The 14,365-nt window shown below is 45.5% G+C and overlaps 1 protein-coding gene across 4 annotated transcripts in view; it reads left to right on the top strand.

The window, feature by feature from the left end:
* Nucleotides 1–13,983, top strand: part of LOC144668966 (SWI/SNF-related matrix-associated actin-dependent regulator of chromatin subfamily A member 4) — a 75,066-nt gene extending 61,083 nt beyond the window's left edge. For 2 of the 4 annotated variants that reach the window (XM_078531480.1, XM_078531478.1), the window contains 8 exons: nt 3,242–3,319; nt 4,589–4,807; nt 5,162–5,415; nt 8,067–8,172; nt 8,922–9,023; nt 9,950–10,079; nt 11,648–11,787; nt 13,162–13,983. In XM_078531480.1, coding sequence (XP_078387606.1) covers nt 3,242–3,319; nt 4,589–4,807; nt 5,162–5,415; nt 8,067–8,172; nt 8,922–9,023; nt 9,950–10,079; nt 11,648–11,787; nt 13,162–13,194 — 1,062 coding nt within the window. In that variant the 3' untranslated portion in view covers nt 13,195–13,983. Of the gene's footprint in view, nt 1–3,241; nt 3,320–4,588; nt 4,808–5,161; nt 5,416–8,063; nt 8,173–8,921; nt 9,024–9,949; nt 10,080–11,647; nt 11,788–13,161 lie in introns of all 4 variants that reach the window. The other 2 variants (XM_078531479.1, XM_078531476.1) reach the window with 1 other exon arrangement.
* The last annotated feature ends 382 nt before the right edge of the window (nt 13,984–14,365 follow it).

The raw sequence follows: 14,365 nt of genomic DNA, 5'->3' as shown, positions 1-14,365 counted from the left end.
GCATCATCTTATTCTCAGGCTGTGCCAGAGGGCTCCTCTTGTTTCGGGTCTTTGGCAAAATGTCGCTAAACTTTATGCACGCATCATGTTATATAAAAGAGCAGGAACAATGTCAAGTGTTTTCTGCCGATGTGAACACTTTTGCCAAAAGATTTTTCACAAGTGTTGGGTGAAAGACACTGGAGCCCCCTGTCACAGAGGGGGCTTGTTTACTGATTATTTTACATTTACTTTTGGATTTAAGTTGGGGAAACTGCAGAGGATTCTGCACATCCCGCACTTGCTAACGTTTTCTTACTCAAAACAACAGAGGACGTTAAAGAGGAGGGGGAGATGAGGAGACTTTTTTTAACACAGTGAGTTGTTACGATGTGGAATGTACTGCCTGAAAGGGTTGTGGAAGCAGATTCAGTAGTAACTTTCAAATGGCAATTTGATATATACCTGAAAAGGAAAAAATTGCAAGGCTCTGGGGAAAGAGCAGGAGAGTAGGACTAATTGGATATAAGAACATAAGAAATAGGAGCAGGAGTAGGCCATTTGGCCCCTCAGGCCTGCTCTGCCATTCAATAAGATTATGGCTGATCTTCTATCTCAGCTACACCTTCCAGCACTATCCCCATATCCCTTGATTCCCTTAGTGTCCAAAAATCTGTCAATCTTTGACTTAAATATACTCAACGGCTGAGCTCTCTGTGGTAAATAATTCCAAAAATCCACAACCCTTTGAGTGAAGAAATTTCTCCTCATCTCAGTTCCAAATGGCCAACCTCTTATCCTGAGACTGTGACCCCCTAGATCCAGAACCGAGCCAGGAGAAGCATTTACCCAGTATCTACCCTGTCAAGCTCCTTAAGAATTTTATATCTTTCAATGGGATCAACTCTCATTCTTCTAAACTCTAGCGAATGTAGGCCTTGTCTACTCAATTTCTACTCATAGGACAATCCCCTTATCCCAGGAATTAGTCTGGTAAGCCTTTGTCGCACTCCCACTAAGGAAAGTATATCCTTCCTTAGATAAGAAGACCAAAACTGTACACAGTACTCCAAGTGTGGTCTCTCCAAGACCCTATATAATTGCAATAAGATTTCTTTACTCTTATACTGTAATCCCTTTGTAATAAAGGCTAGCACATTATTTGCTTTCTCAGTTGCTTGCTGTACCTGCATGTTATCTCTTTCAAAGAGCTAGCACAGCCATGATGGGCTGAATGGTCTCCTGTGCTGTAAGATTCTATGAAGAGCTTTTATTTAAAATTTTACTGTTGTTTTTGATTCATACTGACCTCTGCTGAACCATTAGTGGTGATCCGACAACTCCCAGTGGGAGTGTTCCTGGTATTGGGTGCAAGAGGTGGAGATTTGCCCTTATGGACAGAGAGAGTCAAGCCCACCTCCTCTTCTGCACCTTGCCGGTAGAGACCTTTGCTGCCAGCTTGGGGAATGGTTGCAGGACAAGGCTGGAGAAATGATAAAGGATAATAATTTCAGAAATAAAAAGAGATTGTTTAAGAGAACACTACAATGCAGAAAGTAAACGGTGGCCTTGCTGGGAGGCAGCTGTGTCATAGGAGGTGATTAGATATGGTTCCTTGTCCGCAGCACATTTACACCATCAAATCACTGAACCCCTGCCTGTAGGCTCACGCTGCTGATTAGCCACAGTTGTGCTTAGATCCTTCAAGGCCAGGACCTTGGGGACCGGCTGCCTGTCGCAACTGATGGTGGCGTTCTTGTTCCTCTGGAGGGCAGACGTCCCAGGTCTCAGCCCCCTCCTGCCCCTCCAATCATCTTACCTCCAGATGAGATGTGGGAGTATTAGGGAAAAATTGTAGGGTGTACAAAAGGTATCAAAAAACATTTATTTTGTTTTTTTCACTTTTGTAATTGATTCCTTGCGTTGCCTGTAACTGCATGCCTGATGTTACACTGAGTAAAGTGATGTTTTGGATCAAGGGAACATGAACAGACTTATGGAGTACACCCCACCCTCACTATAAAGCTCCCAGTTATAATACCTTCTCTGTTGCACACCCCGCCCTCATTATAAGTTGCTCAATTATAACCCTGACTATCATACACCTTCAGTTTAAGGCTCCAGTTATAATACCCTCTCTCACCCCACCCTCAGTATATGTCTCTCAGTTGTAACCCACTCCGTTACACAACCCATCCTCAATATATGGCTCTCAATTATGTAACTTTAGTTGCTGTGTTAAGTAGTATCCAGTGAGATGACACTGAGTTACATCTCCTTATAATAGTGTGGAGTGTATTCCCTAAAATGGTCAACAGTGTAAATTGAAAGCTTGTTGTGTCATTTGTAAAGCTGACTGCAGTTAAATGTGAATCAAGACCGGAAATGAGAATCAGAAATCAGCCTTGTGTGGAATGTGTGCCTTGTGATTCCAGCTTCATGTTAATGTCACAGTCACAGTTTGCAAAGCGTCTGTTCCGCATGGTGCCCTGTTGCCCTCTTTCATGTGTGAATGATCATGTTGGGGTGAAGGGAAGGGGGTTTGCTTTGATTATTTCTTTTATCTGTAATCTTCTATGTTGTACGCAGTTAAGTCCCTCCAAGAAGCTGGATGGGTGAATGCAGGCATTTCCTCTGCTAGTTGGATGATTGGATATTTGGTTTGTCTTGACTGTCACTGAATGCAGCACCTCATGGAGAATAGCCACTTGAGTCAGACTGCAATCCTCTACAGGCTAGAAATCAGTTGCAAGTGACAACTACATCTGGTGCTGGTTTCCAGTCCATGGCCTGTTGCTCTAGAAGGGTAACTTTGATTACTCAAAGTCGGGTTAAATGTGCCGTACCCAAAATAAAACCGTGGAAACATTTTGTATCCAATTACTAATATGCTGATTTTAAATGTTATTGCCTGTTTTTATTTCTTTCATTGTCCCTTGTAGGTTCTATCCCAGGCCAGGGCACTGTATCCTGACTGGTGGTGTTTGACAGGCTGAGCTCCTCACCAACCCTATGTGCGGAGGACTCAGCCTTGACTCTGCATCTCCTGACAGCAGCCAGGCCAAGTTTGGGGGCTCGCAATGAGTTGTAGGAATTTCTGGTTTGTTTGTTGTGCTCCCCTCCCTCTCCCCACTGCCTTCTGAAGACAGTTACAAGCAGAGCGATTTAGAATGTTTATGTTGCAAAGGGAATTTGTTGCATTGTGTCTCAACCTCCACTCTCCTCCATCACAACCTTTAACCTGTTATCCATTTGATTGTAGGAAGAAGATGAGGTTCCTGATGATGAGACGGTGAATCAGATGATAGCCAGACACGAAGAGGAATTTGATCTCTTCATGGTACGTAGTGACGGATGTGCCGGCATTAAATTTTCTACTTAAACCGCACTGCAACATTGTTTTTCCCTGATTTCTTTCTACTGTCCTCTTCTGAAGACCCTGCCTCCTGCTGGTGCACTGTTTCCATGGGTCTTTAAGCCCCCCTGGGTACCTTGCCCAGATTGTCTTGCTTCGGGCATGAACCTAGAGACTGTCAGCCGCATATTCAACTTTGAAATATATCACAGCTGGCTTGATAGTTCCTTGCCCAGTGTCCATGGATTTCTGAGTAGTGATATAAGGAACCCTATCCCGATTCGTTCCCCCACTAAATCCAGGGTACTGAGGCCAATTGTGGCATCCCTAGTCTACTATGGCCTAGCTGAAACCAGTGACTCTGTATAGGTGGAGAATCGAAGCTGAGGCCTTTGGATCCACTCCTGCAGCAGGTTCTGTCTTTAGCTGCTGGGGCACCGGGAAGTGTGAGCCATGGCTCACTGGGTAGCATTTTCCCCTCTGAATCAGACACTCATAAATTCAAATCCCACTCCATTTTCTTGAGCACAGAAATCTAGGCTGACACTCCCGTGCAGTGCTGAAGGCGTGCTGCACTGCTGGAGATACCATTTTTCAGATGAGACATTAAACCAATGTTCTCTTAGGCGTACATTAAAAACCCCAAGGCATATTCGAAGAAAAGGGGGACAGTCCATTCCAGTGTACTGGGCCAGTGCTAAGCTCTCAACCAGCGTCACTAAAATAGTCATTATCACAATGCTGTTTGTGGGAGCTTGCTGTGTGTAACTTGTCTGTTAAGTTTCCTACACTACATGTTATGACACTTCAAAAGTAGTTACTTGGCTGGAAAGAGCTTTGACTTCTCAGGGTTGTGAAAGGAAGTTCTTTCCATCTTTTGCTGGGAATGGTGTGAGTTTTTCCTTCAACATGGGAGCCCCTCACTCTGCACCACAGTCTGAACAGGCATTTCACAGTAGTAAGGGGAATCCCACAGGGAGTGGGTCGGTTGACTGGCCTTGGTGGTCTTGCTGAGGCGGCAGGCAGACGGGGAGAAGGGGGGAGAATGGGGTTGAGAAACTTTATCAGCCATGATTGAATGGCGGAGCAGACTCGATGGGCCGAATGGCCTAATTTCTGCTCCTATGTCTTATGGTCTTACCTGCGTGTGATTGAGCAAGTACAGGAGGTCCCACTCAGTTGGAGACTCCAAAAAGAAAGAGGATGTGAGTGATAAAGACCCAATCAATTGTCCCTCTCTCTTGCTCGGTTTAGCGGATGGATTTGGACCGTCGTCGCGAGGAGGCCAGGAACCCAAAGCGGAAACCGCGGCTGATGGAGGAAGATGAGCTTCCGAACTGGATCCTGAAAGACGATGCTGAGGTGGAGAGGCTGACGTGCGAGGAGGAGGAGGAGAAGATGTTCGGCCGAGGCTCACGGCAGCGGAAGGAAGTGGACTACAGCGACTCCTTAACCGAGAAACAGTGGCTCAAGGTAGGAGTGTGAGTGCGTGGGAATGCAGCCCAGTCATTGGGTGTCTTTATACATAAGCAACACAGGCCAAACACAGCACCATCACCCAAGGGGATAAAGCCTTTCAGTGGCAGTCTACATCCAAACGGTCACAGCAGAAGTTGATGGATATGGTCAATGAAACCAGGTGAAGGAGCGATTAACAACTGTACCTGTTGGCTGAACTCAGTGATAGTAGAAACATCTGAATTGTAAGTCCCTCTGGTCTATCCCAACACATTAGGATTGCACACACACCTACACCCCACAGGTCCGCTGGCTGAGTGAGGTACCAAAAAGGATGGGTTTCATTGTGATCTCTTTCTCTCCCAACAGGCCATAGAAGAGGGCAACCTCGAGGAGATTGAAGAAGAGGTTCGTCAGAAAAAGGCCCGCAAGCGAAAGAGAGATGTCGACCCGCCCTTGGTCATGGCAACCACCAGCACACGCAGCAGCCGAGACAAGGACGATGACGAGAAGAAGAAGAAGAAACGCGGGCGGCCGCCAGCAGAAAAACTATCGCCAAACCCCCCAAACCTCACCAAAAAAATGAAGAAAACTGTGGAGGCAGTGATCAAATACAAGGACAGGTTAGTGAGACGGTCACAGGGGGGTTAGTGAGAGGGTGACTGAGGGCTATGAGAGAGTTATTGGGGGTGCAGGGGACATTTAGGAGGGATTAGATAGCGTTCAAAAGTAGAACAGAGAGACTGATACCTTTTCCCTCCTTAACCAAGGTGGCACAGAGGTAAATAGTACAGGCATTATATACCCTCCATCGTGTTGTGTGGCACTACCACCGTGCTAAATGGGATAGATTTGGAACAGCTCTTGCAACCCAAGGCTGGGCAACCATGAGGCACTGTGGGCCACCAGCAGCAGCAGAATTGTACTCAACTACAACCTCTAACCTAATGGCCTGGCATATCCCCCACTCCACCATTACCACCAAGCCATGGGATCAGCCCTGGCTCAATGGAGAGTGCAAGAGGGCATGCCAAAGCAGCACCAGGCATACCTAAAAATGAGGCATCAACCTGATGAGGCTACAACACAGGACTACTTGCATGCCAAACAGCATAAGCAGCAAGCACTGGACAGGGCTAAGCGATTCCATAACCAAAAGATCAGATCTAAGCTCTGCAGTCCTGCCGCATCCAGTTGTGAATGGTGGTGGACAATTAACCAACTCACCAGAGGAGGAGGCTCCACAAATATCCATCAGTGCAAAAGATAGGGCTGAAGCATTTACAACAATTTTCAGCTAGAAGTGCTGAGTGGATGATCCATCTTGGCCTCCTCCAGAGGTCCCCAGCATCACAGATGCCAGTCTTCAGCCAATTCGATTCACTTCACATGATATCAAGAAACAGCTGAAGGCACTGGATACTGCAAAGGCTGTCAGCCCTGCTATTATTCCATACTGAAGTTCTGTGCTCCAGATTGTACTGTGCCCCTAGCCAAGCTGTTCCAGTACAGCTAAAAACTGGCATCCACCCAGCAATATGGAAAATTGCCCAGGTATGGCCTATGCACAAAAAGCAGGACAAATCCAACCCAGCCATGCTAGTTGGAGTCATACCTAGCACAAAGGAGGATGGTTGTGGTTGTTGGAGGTCAATCATCTCAGTTCCAAGACATCACTGCAGGAGTTCCTCAAAGTAGTGTCCTAGGCCCAAGCGTCTTCAGCTGCTTCATCAATGACCTTCCTTCCATCATAAGGTCAGAAGTGGGGATGTTCGCTGATGACTGCACAATGTTCAGTCATTCGCGGCTCCTCCAATACTCAAGCAGTCCATTTCCAGATGCAGCAAGACCTGGATAATATCCAGGTTTGGGCTGAAAAGTGGCAAGCAACATTAGCACCACACAAGTGCCAAGCAATGACTATCTCCAACAAGAGAGAATTGCCTCTTGCCATTCAATGGCATTATCATCACTGAATCCCCCACTATCAACATCCTGAGGGGTGTTACCATTGACCAGAAACTGAACTGAACTAACCATATAAATACTATGGCTACAAGAGCAGGTCAGAGGCTAGGAATCCTGCAGCAAGTAACTCACCTCCTGACCCCCCCCACCCAGAGCTTCTCCACCATCTACAAGGCACAGGTCAGGAGTGTGATGAAATACTCCCCATTTGCCTGGATGAGTGCAGCTCCAAAAACACTCAAGAAGCTCGACACCATCCAGGACAAAGCAGCCCGCTTGATTGGTACCCCAGCCTTAAACATTCACTCCCTCCACCACCAATGCACAATGGCAGCAGTGTGTACCATCTACAAGATGCACTGCAGAAACTCACTAAGGCTCCTTAGACAGCACCTTCCAAACCCATGACCACTACCATCTAGAAGGACAAGGGCTGAAGACACATGGGAACACCACCTCCTGGAAGTTCCCCTCCAAGCCACTCATCATCCTGACTTGGAAATATATCGCCGTTTCTTCACTGTTGCTGGGTCAAAATCCTGGAACTCCCTCCCTAACATCACTGTGGGTGTACCTACACCACATGGACTGCAGCGGTTCAAGAAGGCAGCTCACCACAGCCCTCTCAAGAGCAATTAGGGATTAGAAATAAATGTTGGCCTAGCCAGCGACATCCAAATCCCATGGATGAATTAAAAAAATTTATCCCAACTGTTGCCCTGAGTGAGCTACATGGGGTACATGAACCAGTAATGGAGCCTGGGATCTGCTGGTCTGTATAGCTAAGTACCACACCATTTTTCCATTCTAGAGGACACAGATTCAAGATAATTGACCAAAGAATCAGAGGTGAGCTGAGCGGTTATTATGATCTAGAATGCAGTCCCTGAAAGGGTAATGAAAGCAAATTCAGCAACATTTTCAAAAAAGAATTGAATAAATACTTCAGTGGAGAAAATGTTAGGATTATGCAGAAAGTCCCAATCCCCTGCTCTAACTGGATAGCGCTTTCAAAGTGCTGGCACTGACACAATGGGCTGTGCTGCTAGATTCTATTCTACACCATATCTTCTCAAAGCTGAAGCCAAAGATTCTGAAGTCTGTAATCAGCATAAAAACTAAAACAAGAGTCAGCATGTTACTGCTAAAGGCTGATTAGTGTGTGTTGTATTGATGGTGAGATGGCAGTGTTATGCCACTAAGATTATGCAGTGCCAGCAGACACCAGCACTTTATATTTCACACAATACTCCTTCTGTGCCGTGAACGGCTGATAATTGACATTTTTTTTTCTGTTTTAAAGCAGTACTGGCCGACAGCTCAGTGAAGTCTTCATTCAACTTCCATCTCGCAAGGAGCTTCCAGAGTACTATGAACTCATCCGCAAACCGGTTGACTTCCGGAAGATCAAGGTATGCCCGCTCCCATGCGACCACTCGCATGACAGTACTGTGTTTAAAGCATGTGCTGAATGCTGGGTTTTATGCAGCAAGCTCCAGCAGTGTCACTGTAACTTCCAAATATGCTACATGGACCATTCCAGGGTTTCAAAAAATGTCCTTCTATCCATCATCCATCCTTTCATAGCTGGTGGTGAGGTCTATCGCGTTGCTGCATATGAACTGGGCATATGAAACAGCCAGGCTCTGCCAGGTTGAAGAATAGTAGGTGAGAATTTGTACCCCAGACTTAGTGCCCCAGTCTGATGGTGTATGGCACAACCTAATAGTACATGTCCCAGCCTGATGGTACTTGAGCAGTTCAATAGCCCATGACCCACTCAGATCGTATGCTCCTCCTCTGGATCCCATATTACTTTCTTTCATTATCAGGGCTTTTGCCTTCACCCACCATAGCCTGGGCTGAAGTCTCCTCTCCTGTTGCTTTGAGAGTCACTCTGTACTTGGTTGATGGGAAGTGCCCTTTAGAGAAACACTGACCCTGTCAGCTCTTCCTTCCTTTGAGTGCAGTTGGAGCACTTTGTTTCTGTAAACTCGCCCAGCAGGGACTCAGTGAACCCCAGCCAGTTTATGAGTGAGCTCTGACCCATTCTGAGTAACAGCAGGCACTAATCAGGGTCACTGCACATTCCTGGAAGGAAGGTTTAGATTTGTGGAACCTCTGCTGGTGAATGAGCTGACTGTCTCCCTTCTCTCGGTAGGAGCGGATCCGTAATCACAAGTACCGCAGTCTCAATGACCTGGAAAGAGATGTGATGTTGCTGTGTCAGAACGCACAGACCTACAACCTGGAGGGATCACTGGTGGGTAACAGAAAAAGTTTGGAATCATAGAATTGTACAACACAAAAGGAGGCCATTTATCCCATCATGCCTGTGCCGGGTTTTTGTAAGAGTCAATTAGTCTCACACCCCTCCTGTTTCCACTACACATTAAACCAGTGCATTCCAGATCATAACACCTCACTGCGTAACAAAGCTTGGGTCTGATCCACCCACCCCACCCCGCCCAGCTTTTTTGCCAATTGTCTTAAATATGTTTCTGCTGATTACTGACCCTCCTGCCACTGGAAATAGTTTCTCCTTATCTACTCTATCAAAACCCCTCATAATTTTTGAACAGCTCTATTGCATCTTCCCTTAATCTTCTTGGTGTGAAGGAGAGCAATCCCAATTTCTCTAATCTCTCCATGTAACTGAAGTACCTCATCCCTGGTACCATTCTGGTAAATTTCCTCTGCACTGAATCTAAGGCTTTGATATGTGTGGTGCCCAGAATTGGACACAATAATCCAGTGCAGACCAAACCAGTGACTTATAAAGATTTAGCATAACTTCCTTGCTTTTGTACTCTGCCTCTGTTTATAAAGGGTCATTGTGCGATCTTTGTTTGTAATCAAATACCTCAGTTTATCCATTTATTAGCCTTTTCAATAATCAGCATTCCTGCACCCCTAAAGAAATATTAATGAAGATTATCCATATGAGCCATGCAAAAAGCACAGAATGATCATAACCTCTTCAGCCATAAGATGCTAGTCGCACAAATTATCCCACCACCATCTCTTGACTAAACCTTGTTGAAAATACATCATCTCACCCAGAAGAGAAAATCAGCAAAAGTATAGAACCTCTGTTTGACCTTACATCCTATGCTGTACATCCCTGACTGGTTGACTTTGTTGCCATTGTATCTGCAGCTGATCAAACCCTCTTTCTGGCACCCTTAGATCTACGAGGATTCGATTGTGCTTCAGTCTGTTTTCACCAGCGTACGGCAGAAAATCGAGAAGGAAGAAGACAGCGAAGATGATAGTGAGGAAGGAGAGGAGGAGGAGGAGGAAGGATCAGAGTCAGAATGTAAGACTTGTGGAGAGTTCAGTTTCCATTTTGCCATGGGAGTTTTCAGTTTTGACTTTCTATTCCCAGAAGTTCATCTTGGATTGCTCCACCTCCACACAAAACCCTCCAGGAGAGTTGCTGAGAAATTATTTCTGGGTAAAAGCAGAAAACGCTGGAAAAACTCAGCAGGTCTGGCAGCATCTGTGGAGAGAGAAACAGAGTTAGCGTTTCGAGTCCAATATGAGTCTTCTTCAGAACTGGAGAGAGGTAGAAATATGATGGGCTTTATGGTATTGAAAAAGGTGGGGGAGGGACAGGTGAAGCACAATAGAAGGTCAGGGATAGGTTAGAGGGCAGGAGAGATTAAATGACAAAGATGTCATGGAACAAAAGACAAAAGGAGTGGCAATGATAGTATAAAGACGAAAGCTTTGGTCCAGACTAGATGCTAATAGCAGAATAAAGGTCAGCACTGTCTGAAAGCAAAATAGCAGAATGTATTAATAGCAGAGAAAGAGGACAGTGCTGCCTGAAAGCAAAAACATGAGAACTAGATACACATTGGCACTTGGTGTTAAGGGGGTGGGGATGGGGTAATTCAAATGGGGGACAGAGTTCATGGTCTGAAGTTGTTGAACTCGAGTCCAGAAGGCTGTAAAGTGCCTAATTGGAAGATGAGGTGCTGTTCCTCCAGCTTGCATTGGGCTGGACTGGAACATTGCAGCAGGCTGAGGACAGAAATGTGAGCATGAGAGCAAGATGGTGAATTGAGATGACAAGCAACAGGAAGGTTGGGGTCATGCTTATGGACTGAGCGAAGGTGTTCTGCAAAGCGGTCACCCAGTCTGCATTTAGTCTCCCCAGTGTAGAGAAAACTGCATTGTGAGAAGCAAATACAGTCGACTAAATTGAAAACAGTGCAAGTAAATTGCTGCTCCTCCTGGAAGGAGTGTTTGAGGCCTTGGACATCGAGGAGGGAGGAGGTAAAGGGGCAGGTGTTACACCTTCTGTGATTGCATGGGGGGGTGACTGGGGCAAGGTGGAGGGGCAGCAAATGGCTTGGTTTAGATGGTGGAATTCTATAACTGCCAACATTGTCATGTTGGTTAGGGATCTGCAGTGTTCACTGTTTACTATTCATCCACTTTAGGGGAGACATACCAGCATTTTACTTACCCTTTGTCAGTCTATTCAGTTCCTTCTGATAGTCAGCTGTGACCACCCTGCCATTGTGGGGAAAGTGGCCTAGCTGTTCACTGAGCCGGGGAAGAAGGAAACCCTGATATTAGTCTGTCTAAAGAGGATATTCATATGACGCATACACTCAAGAGCTGCCACCTTACAGAGCAATTAGGGAATGAACATGTCCAGGGTCAAGGGAACATTCTATGGTCGAGGGAACACACTTGGGTCAAGGGAACACGTTCTGATTCTGATTCTGATTACTGAACTAGGGAATGAGGCTAGCCAGGGTTGTGGGAACACACTCTGACTCCAATTATTGCATCGTTACTGATTGTGATGAGAGTGAAGGTACTTGGATTAGGTACAGCCTTTGTGATTCCATCTCTTTCTCTCTCTCTCAGCTCGTTCAGTGAAAGTAAAGATTAAGCTAGGCCGGAAGGAGAAGAGCCAGGATCGAGTGAAAGGGCGCAAACGCTCCAGCCGTGCCTCCAAGTCCAAACCCGTTGTAAGCGATGATGACACGGAGGAGGAAGTGGATGAGGTGGGACCCAGTACCTGAGCCCATTATTGCAGTATTTACATTGTACAAAGTTGAGTTTAAGCCAGTGACATGGGATCTCCAGTATTGGGTGGCCCGTAGCCTCCTCCATGTTGACCTCATGCGTTCAAAGTTGTAGCTTTTGAGATCTGCAGCTGCCTGTCATTTAATTCACCAACGACGGTTAACAAGTTTCTTGTGCTTTTTATACAAACTGCACTGCACCACGCAATACTAGAAGGATAAAAACTGCCTATGTGTTCCACCCTTCTTTCCCCCCCTCTCCCCTCACCCCCACCTCTGCCCCCGCAGTTACCAGCCTGAGATCAGGAACTCACATCCTACCTCTGCAAGATGAATCTGCTGCACCTCCCTTAACTACAAGTCTATTTTTATCGATTTACTCTGGCCTGATCTTGGTCAGTGTGAATTTATGGGTGCGACAACTGATCTTTCTGTTCCCAGGACCAGGGAAGGGAGATATCAACCAGGCTTCGCACTTCTGATCGCCATCCAGCAACGCCTGCTAGAAACTGCACGTTTGTGAATGTTAGGTGAGAATAGGACTGGGCTAGGCTCTGGCAACCACCCCTGTGGTTGAATAGCCTCTCCTGATACTCAAAGAGGACCACATCTGATGAATGGACATTTGGATAAAGTACCAGATGGTAGCCAGTGCCAACAGGAGTAGGTTTGGGAAGTTGTGGGGGGGGTGGAGAAGAGGAATATCAGGAATATCAAAGCTGTACAATTGGAATTATATCAGTGATCACAATTGTTTGTCTGTCTATTGTCACTAGATTTACCAAGGGAATTTAAAATGTGGCAAGGTTTCAGCTGGATAGCTGTACTGGAAAGGAGAGAACTGAAGGAACGGGGGCGGGATGAAGGCGGAACAAGAAGTTCTTAGACCATGAGAAATTGAGTAGCCTAGACCTATATTCCCTAGATTTAGAAGAATGAGAGGTGATCTCATTGAAATGTATAAAATTCTTAAGGGGCTTAACAGGGTAGATTTGGAGGATGTTTCTTCTAGCTGGGGAGTTCAGAACTAGAGGTCATAGTCTCAAGATAAGGGGTTGCTATTTAGGACTGAGATGAAGAGAAATTTATTCATTTAGAGAGTTGTCAATCTTTGGAATTCTCTTCCCCAGAAAGCTGAGAATGCTTAGTTGCTGAGTACATTCAAGACAGAGATAGATTATTAGGTACTAAGACAATTAAGGAATATGGGGATAGAATGGGAAAGTGGAATTGAGATAGAAGATCAGCCATGATCTTATTGAATGGTGGAGCAGGTTAGAGGGGCCGAATGGCCTACTCCTGCTCCTACTTCTTATGTTCTTATGATTTTTGTGTGTTTTTGTGCCTTTTCAGGAACGGTCAGGAACTGGTAGCGAAGAAGATTAATCTCAGGATAACATTCTGTGTCGGAATCTACACTGGGGCTTTGTCCATCCTTCAGAGAGTGACTGTGCGATGTTCTCGTACCTGTGTCCGGCTAGCAGTGTAGTTTACGTTTTTAGTATACGATGTAAACTTGCATATTTACAGCAGGAGAGAGAAGGCATGTAGGATTATCAACTTAGTGTCTCGCCATGTTGAAGCCGGCCGTGTTCACAGTGGCATTATTGGTATGGGGCTTTTCCAAGCTGGCATTATTTTTGTGCAAAAAACGTTAATTCTGACAAGAACACAGCTGCTAACTGCAGGCATCCCACAATCTAACTCCTACCCACCCCACCCCTACTTTTCATTTCCTGCTGAGTTTCCTCACATCGTGTAATATATAATCCGTCTGGTTAATCGTTACATTAATTAAATTAACCAAATGGAGTTGAATCGTGGACTGTGACACTAACCCGTGAGTTAACTCGTTGCTGGATGGTGCACTGCATTCTGCACAACAAATGACAACTTGAAAAAGTCTGACCAGAACAGAAGAACAAAAACTCATGATTTTTGGAAATACTTGATTTTTCTAGGCATTTATTTTGTTTCCTTTCTCCGTGCGAGCGCAGTCGGTCACATGCAGTCCTTGCCTCATTGTATTGTGACTTGTGTAAGCATGTGTGTAGGAATTCACTCCCATTACTATACTGTATTTTAAACAGGTCAAATCCTCCCTCTTTACAGACCGCAAGGGAAATCTGTACTGTCATTATCACTGGACTACAATAAAATAATTACTTGACTGTGTCTGATGTGTGTATTTGTGTACATGTTTGCTTTTTAATTCAGCAACAACTTGCATTTATATAGCATCTTTAAAGTACCAAAATTTCCCAAGGCACTTCACAGGAGCCATTGTCAAACAAAATTTGGCACAGCTCCCTATAAGGAGATGTTAACAGGGGTGACCAAACATTTAGTCAAAGAGCTAGGTTTTAAGGATCCTCTTAAAGATGGAGCGAGAGGTGGAGTGGTTTAGGGAGGGAATTCCAAAGAATAAAATTTAGGGAGTTGAAGTCATGGCTGGCAATAAAGTGATAAAAATCAGTGCTGTACAAGAGGCCTGAATTAGTGGAGCACTGTGATATCAAAGGGTGGAAGGGAGTTGAAACAAGGGTGAGAATTTCAA

The sequence above is a fragment of the Cetorhinus maximus genome, chromosome 28 (assembly GCF_964194155.1).
Source record: "Cetorhinus maximus chromosome 28, sCetMax3.hap1.1, whole genome shotgun sequence".
Taxonomy (NCBI): domain Eukaryota; kingdom Metazoa; phylum Chordata; class Chondrichthyes; order Lamniformes; family Cetorhinidae; genus Cetorhinus; species Cetorhinus maximus.
This window is presented reverse-complemented; position numbering and strand designations above follow the sequence as displayed.